Source organism: Lissotriton vulgaris, chromosome 7 (genome assembly GCF_964263255.1).
Source record: "Lissotriton vulgaris chromosome 7, aLisVul1.2, whole genome shotgun sequence".
Classification (NCBI taxonomy): domain Eukaryota; kingdom Metazoa; phylum Chordata; class Amphibia; order Caudata; family Salamandridae; genus Lissotriton; species Lissotriton vulgaris.
Genome location: NC_141695.1, coordinates 1,350,803,667 through 1,350,821,381, shown reverse-complemented (window position 1 = coordinate 1,350,821,381; position 17,715 = coordinate 1,350,803,667). Strand labels below are relative to the sequence as shown.

Below are 17,715 nucleotides of genomic sequence, written 5' to 3'. Positions count from 1 at the left end.
ATTCATGAAAGTTTTGCTGAGAAGTGCATCAATATGCGAAGTCTCCTGTGTAAAGGTGTAGATTTTGTCTGGTCTGATGAGTGTGAGTCTGAATTTAAAGGAGTCAAAGTTTTATTTAAAAGGACACCCAGACTAAAGAATTTTGACCCCTCCAACAGATCGGTTAGTTACAGATGCTTGTATGAAGGGGTTGGGGGCTGTTCTCCAACAGGAAAATGGTGACTCTGAAAACGTAGTTCTGTTCCTCTTAAGAAGTCTTCGAGGGGCTGAGTTGCGTTATTCAGTCATTGAAAGGGAGGCCCCGGCGGTACACTGGGCCATAAAAAAACCTCAAAAACCTTCTGTGGGGCACAAAGTTTGTTGTACGTACTTATCACAAACCTCTTTGTGAGGTCTTCAAAAAGAAAGGCATTGATGCAATATTGAGCAGGATATCCAAGTGCTTGGTTGCGCTTCAAGGTGAAATACCTTCCTTGAGTCAGGAATAGAATAGCTGATATTCTTTCTAGGCTTATACCACATGATGAAGAAAATTTGAGGAATGAAGAACATGGGGAAAAAGAATGGGTATGCAGTATTAAGAGTGATGGTGTAAAAGAAAGCAGGTGGCGTGAGGTGTGTGCATCTGATAAAGAGTTTATTGAACTTTCTTTGCCCCCAAGGAAGGGTGGAATAGCGGGATCAAGGTTAACTATGAAAAGTATTCTAGTCCCCCCCCCCCCCCCCCCCCCCCCCCAGTTTTACTTCGTCATGAATTGTTAGAGTTGGCCCATCAAGGACAACAAGGAATGTCTAAGACGAAGGAAAGGCTTAGACTCCACTATTGGTGGCCTGGAATGGATGTGCATGTTGAACGTCTTGTAAGAGAATGTGTACCTTGTACTCTTAGTGACACCACAAAGAGGCAGAAGGCGGATCACTAAATCACCCACAAAATTTAAAGACTGTCATGGAACAATCGTATTGATGTTTTCTTTTAAAAAATTAACCTTTGTAGTCTATGTAACCTTAGTTTGTTTTTATTCAATTTGTAATTTTAATATATATGGGGAAGGTGTGTAGTATTGTGCTTTGTACTTTGTTTCTAGTTATGCATTACTTTGCTTCGCTTCATCCTTGTAAGCCTGACATACGTGTTTACCATGGTGATAGAACTTGGTACACTCAGATAACTGAGGAGTTAGTCAGTTGCACCTGACAAAGTCTGCTGAATGGATGGGACCTTTTGTACCTGGATTAAACCTACTTTCACCACCACCTTGGATCTTCCTTTATTTACTGCAACTTGATTTTACAAATGTTTAAGGGACAGTCATGGTTCTCAGAGATTTTCAGGTCACAGAGAAGGGAGCTACACATCCTACAAAACACGTGGCACTTTTTCTTGGCCCATGTGCATAGCTCAAACTGCTTCAACTTCTATCAAACTAGACTTTTAACCCTTGCCTTCAGCCTCACACAAAGCTCCACCTGTGCCACTCACTTGAGCATGAGGGAGCTTTTAATAAGCAAATATGAGACCCTAAACATTAACTCTTCCTTCTCCAGGATCACTGGACATTCTTCCTAAAGGAGAGCTTCTTATTTGCGTATCTTGCTGTATTCCTGATACTAAAGAGATTTTAAATTGTCTCAAGTTATTTGATACAGCTAAAGAATATCACGATTTCAGTCCCCCTTCCAGATACATTGTTAACAAAAAGAAACATTATTTCAGCAAATATTTTGTTGGTTGCAGTGACAATTCTAGTGTCACCACAACAAACTAAAAAAGCTCCAATCCTTTAGAACTATTTTAATTCATCTAACTTCAATGATTATGCTAATTCAAGTAAATGTATTAGCTTGATCTCTCTAATAATTCCACTGGTACCTCCCAGCCATTGCAATACCATCACACAATTCATTGCAATTTAATCTGCACTGAAAAAAACATTTCTCAATTGACTATTTCTATTTCAACCCAGCTACCTGAAGACTGCAATAAAGGTCAGAACTTAATCACCCCTGCATGGCCATAATAAATTAGGGCATTAAACGAATTGGAAACTAAATTCTACCCAGAGACTTAGTATGAATATAAGACTGTCGGCACTCTTCAGAAACTCGCACCCGAAATCATAAGTAACTGTAGTTTGGTTCAGAGACGTGAGAAGTAGCAAATACTGAACACTCACATCATCTGTAGTGGAATATAGTCACCAAAATCCTGTGCTGGTCACTAAGCGTATTTGTTTTGCTGTTTTATCAGCTCACCAATTCTGTCCAATCATTTTAATCTATACTCTTTTGTTTTTCAGCCATGTATTTTATGCACTTCTTCAGCAATGTGCCTGCAGTCACAACACCTCACCATTAACACCAGGACTAAACAATCAAACTACAAACCACTTCCTCTGTACGTATAATGTAACATTCTCATCCGCATCAAAATCAGTCAACCCGGAAAACCTAACCTCTCACATAAAACCGTTTTCTCATTTATCCTCTCAAATGCTAGATCTGCAAACACTAGCTGTAATGAAATATTTAACTTAATTAATCACAACCTTGATGCAATCACAAACTCCTGGTTAAATGAGCATTTTTGCTCTATCTTGGAACAGTTTGCTCTCTAAAGTCACACTTTAATATGACTAAAAGACAACACAAAATTGGGGGGAGGGGGAGATATAGCAAAAGTTATTAAGAAATCCATAAACTGTATTGCTACATCACGAAAAGCTTCTTATGCCTTTGAATGCCTCAAGCCATCTCTCACTATCACTCCCTCTACATTTACACAGAATTTTAAAGAACAATTCCAGATTCATTGTCAATATATTTGAGTATTTACCTAAATGCTGTCCCCCAAACAACATCTTTCTTGGCACCTTCGAGATCAATCGGAGGAATCAAAAAGCAGAGCGTTTAAAGTTATAAAAAATCTGATCATGCTGCATGACTTCTTGCAATTTGTTTTGTTCCCCACGTAGGCGAAAGGCTAAACATTCAACCTTACATTCAAGAGCTCCAACACATAGGTTGTATTGCATCTCATCCACACGGACTAGTATGATCACTTTGCTGACTCCTTTCACTTTTTCACTCAACCCAACCCCTACTCTGCCAAATCTCCCATCTTAAAAGACTTCCTTTCTCTCTAAAGAAACGCACCCATCACACCCTCAAAAAGCATCTCACTCCCAAGAACAGCAAATTGTTTCTGTCTGAAAATGTCAAAACAATGACTTTTGAACATAAGAGCGTTGTTTCAAAAGTAACAGATGAGCTGGCTCCTCTGCTATTCACAACTGCTCTGAAGGCCAAGTCAACCCTGGTTCTCAGAACCTATTGCCCAACCAAGAAGCACCCACCCTTGGAAAACTGAGGATGAATGGAGGAAATAAAAATGACCTCAACTACAGTTCAAGCTGAGAAAAACTAATGAAAGTCTATACAGCATTCATCTCCTCAGACAAATCCTCCTAGATCTAAGAAAACATAAATTCTTCCCCAAAGCCTTAAGATCCTTATCAACAAAGGGTCACCGAGTATCATCCACAAAGGGAAAATATGAAGATATAAATATATATATTCATGCATACACGCACACACACACTGTCTCTCTTTTTCGTGCTCACTCTATCCTTCCTTTCGCCACGCTGTGTAACCTAAACCTCTACATATAGAACTAGCACCAAATCATGTAAATTGTATTGTCTCTCAGAATCAACTGCTGGCCAGTTAACAGTGTAGATTCAGGCTTGACTTCTGCATCCACACAGATATATTAAATCTACTTGATGTTGTAAACCATATAGTGGAAAAGAGCAACTCATGCTTAATCACATTACTAAACCTCTCAGCTGCCTTTCCACCAGTTTACCATGTACGACTTCTGCAGGCAATTAAAAATCACATAGATGGACCGTAAGCTGGTTTAAGCTCTTCTTAACTGACCTATCTCAATTGGTGATGATCAGATTTCCACCTGTTAGAAGGGGCGGTCTCAGAGGCCAGGTTATGTCTACCCGACTACTCTGTGACCCACCTCTCCTGCCAATACTGCCAAGCCTTGACGAGGAGTCCCCACCCGGGAGGACCTCGAGTAATGAATCGTACACACTGAGAACACACCACACTTACGAACGGACACCACACCGTAGGTTTCCAGTAACAAGTTCTTTATGAACAGAAAAAGGAATCAGCACTCATATATAAGCGATCGAGGGATCGTAGAGTCTCGGAGATTCGGACCCTCGCGGGCGGAGGTCTTAGGCCTTGGGGGCTGGTCGTTGGTGAGGTCCGGCGGTTGGCCCTTTGATCTCTTTGAGGATGAGTCCGGGAATTCCCAGACGCCCAGCAGGGTTTGGAGCCAGCACTCGGGGAGGCCAGAGGTGCGATCGAAACCAGTTCCCAGGGGATGGCCAGAGGTGTGACAGAAACCAGTCTCTCAGGGGAGGCCGGAGGTGTAATCGAAACTCCCTGTCTTATCTCACTCGGGGAGCCCTCACCCTCCCAGCGGGGGCTGGCGTGTCTGGAGCCTGAGTGTCGCTGGGGCTGGGGGTCATGCTAAGCCCAGGGAGTCGGGGATCTCGGGAAGGGGAAATGGCTGCCGGTGGGCCTATGGGGCCATGCAGGGTCTGGCGCGCAGGGCCGGGGAGGACTACGGGGGTATGCCGGGGCTGGTCGTCGGCGTTTGGGCGGACATGGACAGGACGACCAGGGATTTCTGGGTGCGGGGCTGAGCTAACGGGCGCTGAGGATCGGGGGGAACCACGCCACGAGGCCAGGTCCAACACGACCACTATAATTAAAACATGCAGAGTACTGCAACTTGTAAAAAAAAAAAAAAAATCAAAAACGTAAACCATGGCACTCTAAGAAACTGCCTGTCTTATTTAGAAACAGGGATGGAAGGATAACTTTCCTCTCCTAAATGACCAGAAAACAAACTGAATTTCCACTCTCAAACTAATTTAAAAGTACATTTGATCCCAAGCTCCTCGACTCTTTAAAACTGTAAGGATTCTCTACCACCCTAACCCCCCTCAGCCACATCCCTTGACTTTACTCTTGGACCTGGGCCTCACACTTCTCATCCATACTAACAAGATGGTGGAGGCTGCAAAGTTAATCTCCACCCCTGTAGAAAATATGGCACCTTCTACCCCCAGATTAGTTAAAGCAGCTGTTCATTCCCTTGATATCACCAAACTCGATTTTCGAAACACATCATGGGCAGGAGCCAATCAAACATCGCAGGCTTTGTTCATAGCAGTTCTGCAGTCTGCATCAAAATGAATTCATTATTCAACCTAATTCAACTGCATTACTTCTGTTCTAGGTGATCTACTGTAGCTACCCATTTTGGCCAGAATCCATTTCAAAAGTTGTCGATTTAGTCGACAATGACTTCCACGAAAATGACCTGCTCTAATTTGGGGATAACCATCTTGGACAGCTAAAGTGGTCTAACAAGTCATAAAACTAGTCTACTTGAAAATCCCAAAACCAGAACCCCCAACAGCATGAACACAGCCCTTCTAAGTTGTAGCCTCCTTAGTGTGGAACTCTTTGTCTCCTGATCTTAGAACCCTGACCTCATTCTTTATCTTGCTGATGTAATGTAAGGCCCATCTCTTTTAGACGATACCTAAACTAACTCTTATTTGCCACACTCAAGATTGCTAAATGCGTACAGTAATATGTGTACTGTATACTCTGGTTTTATTATGACTGGACATACGCTGGCACGCTATTAACTAATTCCCACCACCCCGATCTAGATGTAATTTCATGCTTTGCTTTGGAAATGTTTCAAAGTAAAGCAACAACTTACCTTTGGTGTTAAAATAAAAGCTATAAGGAGTCCCCCAACGCTGATTAAAAAAATAATAATTCTCCAATACTAAATTTTCCCTTACTGTAATCCAGCCAAATCCTATTTTCATTGCATCCACTCTTACTATAAATGTGATTTGATTTAATTTTTAAATTACACAGGTATCGGTGAGATTTCTTGGCTCCAAGACAAGAAAATCGCAAAGGAGTTCAAAATTAACGAAGTAAACACACTTTAAATTTCTTTATGAAACCAAAGTAATTCTCAATTCTTCTAAGATGCAGGTTCAGGTTTTTCTAGAGCATGGGGACCAAATGTTTAACACATGCTCTCTTGACACACAGAATATATAGCTGGAGAAAATTTAAAAAGAACACATTTTCTGAGTGCAAAGAGCAGACTGGAATTTATGGCCACATGAGATTAGAAAGTTCAGACCTTACTCGCCCATAATAGATCTTTAGGGTCATACAAAGGTCTTTAAATTGAACCATTTCTTCTGCAGTCTGCAAGTACAGTTCTTTCAGAGTCTTTGAAGTGTGATCAATTACTCGGTGGTTCCAAACTGTCTGGATAAGAAGTTCTACACTCACTATAGGGTTGCCTGTAAGTAAGCACACCTACCCAGTATACTGACTCTCTGTTTTGGAAAGAACGCAAGCTGGGACCGCAGATGCATGGCTTAATGACTGGATTCTGCCACGGTGGAGTAAATGGAAGTAAGCCTTAACCACTGCATTAACATGTCTCATCAATAATGCCTTGTGATCTAGAGGAGCGTTTTACTTTCAGAGCAGGTATTGGGTGGTGCTCTCCTTGCAGTGAGGCAACAGGGTACTGTCCAGTGAGCAGCATTTTTGTGTAAGACCTGCAGCTCCGTGTTGCCAGCACAGAGCTTAAGGTGGATGTTGGCCAACCATTGGTGGGGCCCTTCCAGATAATTCCTCTTTCTAAGTCAGTACGGACATAGGAGCCTGCCTATTCAGCCAGATTGTAAGTTATGTATCATTGGTAAATCTGAAAGGCTTGATCAGGCATAAATGTTAGAGAGTGTAGTTGATGGGTAATTGCTCTGCTGAATTGAAAACTGAAGGTCCAACAGGCTAAGAAGTCCATGGCTTAGTTGTATATGGAAAACTGCAGTAGCCTTGGGCCGATCAGAGCTGTATACCGAACCGCATGCCATCTTAAAAGGGAATTTAAACAAGATCAAAGATCTATTTCTGAGCATGGGGCTTTGGGTGTAGGGGTGTCCACAGGCATCTGAAAAGTCTTACTGGGCATGTTGCGGTCAGGGAGAGTCTTCGAGTTAAGGATGCAGGCATCGGGGTGGAATACAGCAGGGATCAGCCTACGCTGGACTCTTGCTCAGAAGTGCTGGAGAACCTTCATTGGACTTGGGCCGTGGGCGTCGAGTGCCAAGTTTTGTTCGGCAGTGGTTTCATGGTTCCTCAGGGCAGAGTTCTTTGTTCCTTAAAGTTGGTTTCATCCGGACAGGCCAGTTGTCCGTGAGAGATCTTGAGCTTTGTTGAAGTCAGGCAGTTCTCCCAAGGCTTTGGAGGTCGCTGAGTTGCAGGTCGGGTCATCTTACTGCTCCGGTTCGTCAAGGGCTGCAGACAACCCAGTATGGCGGAGGCCAAGTCAGTTGGTGTCTGCAGTCTTCACTGGTAGGGCGGCGTTGTAGTGTCCAGCTCTTCTTAAGTCGTCAGGAGTTGGTTGCCACCTAAATACTAGATTTAGGGGTGTTACATGGGAGTGACCGGTAGGGACCAATGCGTTCCTTACCTTAAGTGTCAACACCCTCTATTATGTCACCCTCCTGTGGGAGGAGTGCATAGCTCTAGGCCTGATTGGATAAGTCCCACCATCTTGAAGATGATGGGCACTGAAAATTGTGCTTCACTTCACCTTCAGCACCTGATGGGTGGAGTTGGCAAAGGAGGGCACACCTCATATTCTCACCTAGTTTTCCCACTGGTACTCCCACCAGAAGAGGGGGTTTGAACTGGGGGCTGCCATCTGCTGCTAGCAGCAGAGGCTGGGGTTGCATTACAAAGGGGGCAAGACCTTTAAAAGTTTCCTGTTAAGCACTTTGCTTTCCTGGGGAGAAGGTGTGGCTCCTGTGCCTAGAATGGACTTTGTTTCTGGTCTCCGACAGCAAAAGCTCTCGACCCAGGTTCCAAAAACATGTCTGGTGGTGGCCGGCTGCCAAAAGCCAGTCAGAGACCACACCAGGGTTGATATGTACTCAGAAGGCACCTCAGAGGTGCCGCCTGAAAACCTGTTTTAATAAATTCAACACTGGCATCAGTGTAGGTTTATTAAGAGGAGTTATATGGTACCAAATACTCCTGGGGAACTCAAGTTGTCGAGATTCCAGTCTATGTACTCTCCGAAGCTTCCCTGGCACTTACAATATTAAGAATAGACGTAAATATTGAAGGGGCATATCTACTCATACAGATATGCCCACACCTGTGTTTTTGTGCACCCTGCCTTAGGGCTTGTAAGGCCTGCTAGAGGGGTGACTTACCAATACCCTCGGTAGTGCTGCTTGGACAAGGCACTAGGCAGGGTGCCATGTCGACTTTGTCGATTTTGTCTGCTCCAAGGCATGCAGGCTGCAGTGGCAGCTAGCATCGCCTTGGCGAGGGGTCCTGAAGGGTACCTCTTCAGTCCCAATGCCCTAGGTACCAGGGGCACCATTTACTAGGGACTTACAGGGGGTTCCGAAGTTGTGCCAATCGTGTTATAATTTAAGGGAAAGGATGCTGGTAATGGGAACCTGGCTATCAGGGTCCCAGTTCTCTGCACTCAAAATTGCATCTTTTTTGTAACTATTGTTTCATGTAAAACGCCACGATGACTTCATTAGTGCTATACAAATAACAGAATTAGTAACTTAGAATATTATCATTGTGTTCAAAGAGGCCAGTACATTATACGGTTAAACAGTAGAAATATTTGCCACCGTATTGGTGTTTGGCAGTGGCAAGAGGTGGGTAGGACTGTAGATTTGTATTCACATCTGATCCAGAATAATAGCAGGCGTTTGGCTTTGAAACAAAACCTAAAGTAAACAAATCAAAACATTTGGTGCGTAAATCATGCAACAGATTCCATTATATTTCATAGTGTCTATTATTAAAATTCTTAAGTTTATAAACATGAGCCTGCATTTAAGAATTCCCTTTTCTGCTCCACATAACCCGCCCTGACACAACTGCTGCGTGTGAACTAAGAGGCAGTCCAACTCGTCTTGTGAACTGTATGTGTTGTTAGTGTTATAAAATAGGAAGCAGCCTTAGATCAAGTTAGTGAGGATTGTGCATAGAATACATTTTGAACGTGACTACTTTAAAGTGCTCCAAACTTTGACAGCGAAGCAGCATGGTATATAGTGAAGTAAAATGATTTGCCTAGAATCACACTATTTGGTCATGGGGGAAATGACGATTTCATCCCAGTTCCCCACAGTTCGAGGGTCTGCAGTTTAAACACTGGACAATATGTTTTTCTTTCCCCAGCTCAGTATCAAAGAACAATGCTTTGCTTTTAAATTGTTGTTCAGATCATAAATTAGTATACTATGTTTCAGATAATATACTGTGTTTTAAGAGCATTCTTGTCACGTTGATTACATATCAAGTACATTTGAAACTATGTAAATAACATTCTAGTCACAATAGAATTCATATTTGGATGATAAAAAATAGTCAGAAAATGACATGGCATAATACGCAAAATTACGTGACCGCGTACATAATTAGTGTATGGAAAACAGAGCCATGTATTTGTATAATTAATGTCACGGGCTAGCTTGACTTAGCAACAAAAGCCATTTCAGCAGGAGCCCATCATACCAATGACTTCAATTAAATATATTGTCCAAATGGTTGTCCTGGAGTTCCAGGTCTATTTACAGGCATTCTATAGGACACATTCGGAGAGTTCAGCTTGAATGTATTTGATGCGTTTGTTTTATCGTTTTTCGTTTAAACTGCAGTTTCACTGGAAAATTATCAAACAGAAAACCATCCCTTCAGATGCTGTTAACACCCATTTATAGTCCCATACTTAGTATATTTGCCAGATGGCCTTCATTTATGAGGACATTTATTTGACTATTATAAGAAAGCCTGTGTTGGAGATGGAGGAGGGCAATGCTTGGGATGCTGGACTCTGATTTGATGTGTTTTCAGAATCCACAATAAGGGCCATGCCAGAGCCAGACATCTCAACTGGCCTTCCTTCACTCAAATCCCCTATTATACGGCCATTTTTACTTGGATTTAAAAGATACACCTTGTGTTGGTCGTTTTTTATTTAAATTACAAATGTATTAGCTTACAGCAGTGTTCCTTGCTGATGAACCATGTGTATGCTCTTACTAATAGTTGTAAATATGATGTCTGGATGTAAGATATGTAAGAGTAACTATCGTTCCTCCGTATTCTTGCACTGTTTGGTGTAGCTTGACAGCACAGCTGTCTATCTGACCTGTTGTTACTAATCCTTTAAAATTCGATTAGTGTGCGCTTTGGCTTCACCCAAAGGAGTAATACTTTCTGACTACGCGCTGTTGGCTGCTTGGTGTTTCATTCCACCTCCTTTGGTTTGTTGAATGCCAAGCATGAGAAACCGTTTTTTATATCTCAAAAGTAAACCGAATCATTGCACATTAAATTATTTATCTCATAGATGCAATGTGCTTCAGTTTTTCACCGCTGCAGGCTTTAAAAAATATGTTAGGTAGGACCTTTTGGCTTTGCTAGTGCATGATTTAGTTTCACATCTGCTTTTTTTTGTCTCCAAGAGAGCCCTTTTTCACTATCTTCAACCACTCAATGAAACAGAATAGGTCACTTCCCTTTTGCTTCATAGTATCTAGTCACGCAAACATTGTTCAGGAGAGCTGCCTCACTTGAGTGCTGCGCAAGCTACTGTAGACCCCTGGAATAGACATCCATATTGAGGAGACCCTCACTGTTATCATGGACGACTTTATATATCTTGTTCTTTTCTCTAATGAGTGAACTGAATCCTTTTTTGTCCCCTCTTTTAGGTTTTTCACGGACAACTGGGGCAGCTGTCACCCTCTTGAGTACATCTGTGGTGTCGCTCGCTGGATCGCTCTACCTGGCGTACATCCTCTTCTTTGTGCTGGATGACTTTTGCGTGATCTGCATCACTACCTACATCCTTAACTTCACACTCTTCTTCCTGAATTACAAGAGGCTTGGATACCTCAAAGCGACTGGAAAACCTGATCGAAAATACAAGAATAAGTAAAGGAATATGAGCTGGGAGGTCTGAGAACATCTCACAATAGATGATCATCTGGTCAAAAAGCACAGGAGAAACTGGTTAAAGTAAGAGAAGACTAGTGCCTTCCTTGATAACTATTATGCAAGCTTGCTTTATCCAGTGTTGCACCTGATTACATTGCTATAACACTCACAGTTACCATACAACTTGGATTAGTGGAACCCAGGAGAATGGCTGGAGAGGTGCAGTCTCTTTACACCACAAGCAAAATTAGGTTTCATGGAACCTAGCTTCCACTTTGCTAGGGGGACAAATTCCGCCCTTCCTCGCTTCAGTCTCTTCTTGGTAACTTTAAGTTATTAGGTAGAATAATTAATGCTATGCTAAAGTCTGCATATACCTAGTAAGGAAGGCTGAATATCCGCTGTTCTGGGGAATGCTACCAAAGCTTGGTCTTTTGTATACTGGAATGAGTACATTCTTGGCAAAGTGAAATTAAACTGACTCTTGTGAATATCTACCTCAATCACAGATCACCACAGCCGACATTGGCACCTAAAACAGGAAATGTTTTTAATATCCTGACTTAACTAAAATTGGAGCTGCTAAAAAAAAAGGATTCTGCAATGAATAATTATTATTATTCTCGCATTTATCTGTGAGGGAGCGATGGCCGTGGAAGGAGATGTGCTTCCCATAAAGGGGCATTCAAACGTTGTTGTATTAATGACCATTCCTTTTGTTCTCTTGTTTTGAAGCATACTATCCCGCACTTCTGTGTCTTTTTTCCTCCTTTCTCAGATTTAGCAGCTTGAACATAGGCACCTGTTGTTTAATCAGACTTAGCTACGCGGTTTTATTCTTGTCAGAAGATGTGCCATGTAAACATAGGCCAATGACAGCAGATAATTTCACTATCCTAAATACTCCGTTCCACCTCCCCCTACATTTGTCCCATTTTTCTTTTTTAAGAAGCTGTTTTTTCCAATCTAATTTCCTTTGAGATTTAATCATTTTTGGGGGGATTCACAGCCCATTTCCTATCGAGTATTTAATTATGGTACTTCCAAGCGTCCAGTTTTGTAACTTTTGGCTTTATTCAGAGTTTGGCAGAAGGATTACTCCATCATAAACGTAACCGCTATCCCGTTTACTTATTACATGTGCCATAGGATATAAAGGGAATACATTTTAATAGGGCAGATGGGAAATACGTCACGTTTGTGATGGAGTAATCCGTCTGCCAAACTCTAAATCAGGCCCTCTGTATCCATTGGGGTCTAACACACAATATAGTCTGTCACTGATTATGGCAGGACCATGAAAGCTGAGGTTTTAGCCTAATTCATGCTCAAAGTTACAGATTATATCAAACTAAATGCAAGGAAATAGTTATGGATAGAGGAGTTACAGGCAACATTTTTGGCAGGGGCAGCAGTTCCCTGGCACCTAAAAATATTTATTTTGTAACCTTTATTGTATATAATGGATTTGTCTGGGGTAAAGTAGATAATGTAGTGTATGTTGGGGTTAGAGACGCTAACTCCTAGACTGGGGCACTCCAAATTCACACGAAAACACTGTTTTCTCGTTGCATTATAAACTTTTAATTGCAGTTCATATTGTTTTCAATTTTTGATTACTAGATCAACGTTTGCTGTTGATATATGTTCACAACATAATCACATCTTATGTTGTCCAATGATTGAATTCATCCAAAGTTTTCAACATCTCACAATACCCAATGCATTTCGGGTCAAACCATAGCCAAGACCCTTCGTCGGGGGTCTACATAAGGGAAAACAAACAGGACCAAATTAGTCACCCTGCCTACTCAACCAAAAAAGGTAAACACATAGCTGAAACTGACACTAGCGCAGAAAACGGAAAAAGAGGGTGCCTTCAAAGCCCAATACAGCCCAAGCTTCAACTGTGAAAAGATAGACTCAATGCATAAATCAACGAGCTAAAGGAGGCTCCACCATCTGAAAGGTGAGAAAATCTTACGCGTTACCAGTAGGCTAGAATATGCACACGCTCGCAAAACAGCTCACAAGTGAAGAAACTTACATGTTTAAACGCGCGAGAACGCTTCTACGGGAGTCTGCTCTAAAACCATAGTCTAACAAGCTGCAAGCTAATAGGGAAACTGCATGTCACATGATCGCGATCTTGGCCAATCACGTTGCAGCTTAACGGTCACATGTACTGAGTACAGAGGCATCAAAACAAACATGAAAAACAGACGCTTAGCGCATGCGATAAACGAACATAAACATAACGTGCCTAATTTAATCCAAGAGGGCTTAAGTCATAGCAAAAACACAAAAACAAACAATATAATTTGCAAAATATCAAGGCAATTGAACAAGTTCATAAAGGAGACCAGGATTTAAAAATCAAGTCGATGCATCATAAGACCCACGCATATTCTATGCGGTCGTTCAACCCGATGGGCTGGGCTGAGTTCAGTTTTTTCATCCAAAAATATTCTGCTTTAAGTCTTTGTTTGACTGGATCCATGTCAGGGCGCTGATGGATGATTTCAAGAACCGTGAATTTTAACTGTGATATTTGGTGATGACATTCATTCCAATGACATGATATAGCTGACTTAAGGTTGCTAAGCCTAATATTGCTTTTGTGTTCTGTGATTCTGACTTTAACTTTCCGCTCCGTTTGACCAACATAAACCTTGCCACATGGGCATTTTATCAAGTATATGCAATTTGAGGTGTCACAGTTGCCGGAATGCTCAAGTTGAATGGGAAAACCTTTGGTGGGGTGCATCAAAGTGTTGCCACAGATGACATTATTACAGTGGATACAGTTAAAACATTTAGTCATTCCCTTCCAGTTCTTTTTCTCTTTGTTGGGAGTGTTGAGCAATTCCTTCAAGTTTTTAGATCTTTGGTAGGCGAAAGTTACTCGATCACTGTATATGTTCTTCAAGTCTGGCTCATTTTCTACCAAGTGCCAATGCTTATTGATGATTCTTTTGATTTTGGAAGCATCAGTAGAATATTTCAATACGCACACTGTTTTTTGCATGGTCGATTTGTTTTTAGGTGTCAATAAATCAATTCTGTTGATTTTATCAACTTTAGAAGAGGCTTGAATAAGAATGTCGTTAGGATACCCTCGTTTTTTGTACTTAACTGATTGTTGCAAGATTGCTTGTTTCGCTTGTTCTCCATCAGAGGTTATACGTTTTAGTCGAGTGTACTGCGAAAATGGCAGGTGTTTTTTCAGTGGTTCAGGATGAAAGCTTTGGAAAAGTAAGCTTGAGTTTCTGTCCGTGGGTTTGTGGAACACGCTCGTTGTGATCTCATGATTAGCGATGTTGACGAATACATCCAAATAAGATATTGAATCCTGGGATATTGTGTGCGTAAATTTAATCCTTTCATTCTGAACGTTTAGTACTCTGATATTTTCTTCCAATGATTCTCTTGAACCGCACCAGATTAGGAAAATATCGTCAATGAATCTCTTGAAGATGGTGAGACCTTCAATCCAAGTATGCTTGCACAAAATATGATCATTTTCAAACTTCTGCATAAAAATGTTCGCATATGAGGGGGCCCCCCCAAAACCCATAGATGTTCCATTGAGTTGATTATAAAAAACACCGTTCCATTCGAAGTAACTGTGATACAGAGCATACTGCATCAGTTCCAATATCAGGACTTTCTGGTAGTCTTCCAAGTCACTATTCAATAAGCTCCATTCCAGAGCTTCAATGCCCTCTTTGTGTGGAATTGAAGTATACAAGGCTACAACGTCAATTGTACATAGCCAATATGTCTTGTCAGGTGATAGTTTGACACTTTTTAACATGTTCAAAAACGCAGTGGTATCTTTGATGTATGTGACGCCTTTCTGGACCAATGGTTGTAGAAACTTATCGACAAACTTGCCAATCGGTTCTGATATCGACCCACAGGCCGAGACGATGGGTCTGAAAGGAGGTCTCCAAGGATCCTTATGAATTTTAGGCAACATGTAGAGTTGCGGTCTCCTGGGGAATTTCAGGTGAAAAAAAGCATGAGTCTTCTGGTTTATCCATTTCATGTTTAAAGCGTGGTCAATATACACTACAGTTTTTAAGGCACGTTAAGGCTACGTGCGACGACCAGGGCACCCACCTGAAGTGTCAAAATTATTCTTTGAATCGACAGACAGAGTGCTCAGGATAACATATATCGTTTGTAAAGTAGATAATGGCAGTCGAGACCAGACCAAACAACAAAACATATTGGCGTTCCCTTTAGCAAGATCAACATTTGTAATGTAAAATCAAATAAAGCGCCAAAGTAGGGACAATTGTGTACTGCCATTACATTGTTAGATTTCTGGAGCCACTACTTGTGCTGGCTGGAGAAAAAGTAAAAAAAAATACTTTTCTGATGCCCTGAAACAAACACTCATCAGTAGCATTTTGGCAGAAAAATCCAGCTCGGAGTTAAACGTCCAATATTTTTATAAAGTGGATTTGGGGTTAGATTGTAACTTTAATTTTTGTTCTGATAGATTGGACAACTGAGGCACCAGGAAATTAAATGTTTTTTGCCAAGATTCATAATATGTTCTCACGTAGAGAACGCATGGGCTAGTTGTCTGGTCTCCACGTTTCACTGTAGACTACGTTAAGGTTACATTGCATCCCCAAACGTCCCTGGCATCTAAATCCATTTCCTGTCTGGAACCTGAGCTTACTATTGGTTTCACAAGGTGTGGGATTTTATTGAACCGATTGAAGCTGTGTTACACTGAGCTTTTGTTCTGCCTGGTTGTTCTTTAATTTAATAATAGTTGAACCAGTGACTGTGGGAATTCAGGGAATTCAGATGTTGTTACTCTTGATGTTGCACTACTTTTTTTTTACAATTCTTATCATTCCAGATGTTCGTCAGGGGCCTACTTCACCAACCTATAGAAGCAGAGTTGTTAATTGTTTTGCTTTTGCCTAGATCGTTGCCTCAAGGTAACCTTTAGCAGGGTTTAGAACAAAACAAAAAAATGTAAAATGGCGCTGAAACATGGATCATCTGACCAAAACAAGTGCGGGTCTTACCTTGGAGAATGAGTATAGCATTGGTGATATAGCTGTATGGGTGTCCTTTGGCATCCTTGACGTTGACCCTGTTTAATTCTGGTCTCATAACTCAAGCACGTGGAACAAAAAGAAGACCGGGCGATGCAGTACTTCAGACAATGGTTCAATCCTCTGTCTCTTCAGGATCAACAGGATGTATGATATTACAGCTGCAGCTTGATAAATTTTGGTCAGTCAATGTTTAAGTGCTGCGAAGTAGCCAGATCTGTACCGGACCTCTTGTATTTTGATATGCCAAAAAAGGTGTCCTCACAAAAACTCGGATTTTCCTATACTGTGTTCTGAAAAATGTAATGCAGAGTTTTGTTGCCCTTAGTGTGGCAAGGAGGATCTGTTTTGCTTTAACATCGATGACTGAGCGAGTGAAAGAAAATAAGAATGCATTGCAGATGTTTTAGAACAAAGTGTGTTTATGAAATGTATGATTTTAATACGGTTTCTGTTATCATCAGTGTTTGTTTTTTAGAATGTTTTAGCTACTGTTACCTTTCAGTGCTTTATAACCGAATACTGTATAATTAAATGAGTGCATTCAGTTACTGCGTCACAAGTTCTTAACAATTATATTTGCTCACCACTATTACTGCAATCCGCTGTAGTAATGTAATCTGTCATGTGTACAGTGCTTTTATGCAAAGTACTTTACTTAGTGCAAGTGTTTATTGTTATTATTACTATTAGTATTACCCAGTCGAAACTGGTATTCATTTTGATGACTTTGGAAGGAAGAAAGTCTGAGTTGAGTGAAGCCTTCACTCACACCATGTGTGGAGAGGGAGGAGCTGCCCGTGGAGGCTTATGGGATATGCAAGAGGTGAAAATCTGGCAGCAGAAGAGTGGATGTATAGACAAGGTGCTTATTGGGCACTGTGGAGGAGGAAGCAGACTCCATATCTGCTAACAAAGGCCCCAGCATTACAACAACAGCGAAACAAGCATTGGCAAACCAATAGGTCTCAGCAATGCCCGAGCTCCTGGGCTTGTCAATGTGAATGCCTTTTAGCCGTGTTGTTTAGCACCACATCTGATGTTCAGCATGGCTGAAAGTCACTGAAAACCCGAATGATAGGATATTTATCCGACACCGAGTCTCTTTGCCCCCCATGTTGAGTTTATTGTCTTGGTCCTCCTAACACAAAAAAGTGCTATGCCGTGGCCATAGAGCTTTTTTTCAGTGACTTTCAGCCGTGCTGAATATCAGATGTGCTGCTACACAACATGGCTAAAGGAAATTCACATTTACAGGGCCATAGCTCGGGCTTTCCCAATATCTATTGGCTTTGTCAATGCCTGTTTCCTGTTGGCGGGGTCTTGATATACAAATGTGGAAGTGATAGTGAGATGCAGTTGAGGAGCTTGAAAGTGAAGCAAGGATGTGGTGTAACAGCCAGAGATACCGACAGGGGAACTGGAGAGCCAGGTACTCTCTGGGTCGGCTGAACGCTTTGTGATTCTGGGCAAATCATTTACGCTTCCCCCTGCATACAACAATGAATGTGCC

General features: G+C 41.6%; 1 protein-coding gene across 2 annotated transcripts in view; it reads left to right on the top strand.

Moving 5' to 3' along the window:
- Positions 1-16,749, top strand: part of VKORC1 (vitamin K epoxide reductase complex subunit 1) — a 33,699-nt gene extending 16,950 nt beyond the window's left edge. Inside the window, exons 3-4 of one of the 2 annotated variants that reach the window (XR_015297595.1) lie at positions 10,893-12,609; positions 15,316-16,749. Coding sequence is in view for 1 of the 2 variants with exons in the window: in XM_086932024.1 (XP_086788150.1) it covers positions 10,893-11,119 (227 nt within the window). In the remaining variant the exon portion in view is untranslated. Of the gene's footprint in view, positions 1-10,892 lie in introns of both variants that reach the window. The other variant, XM_086932024.1, reaches the window with a different exon arrangement.
- The last annotated feature ends 966 nt before the right edge of the window (positions 16,750-17,715 follow it).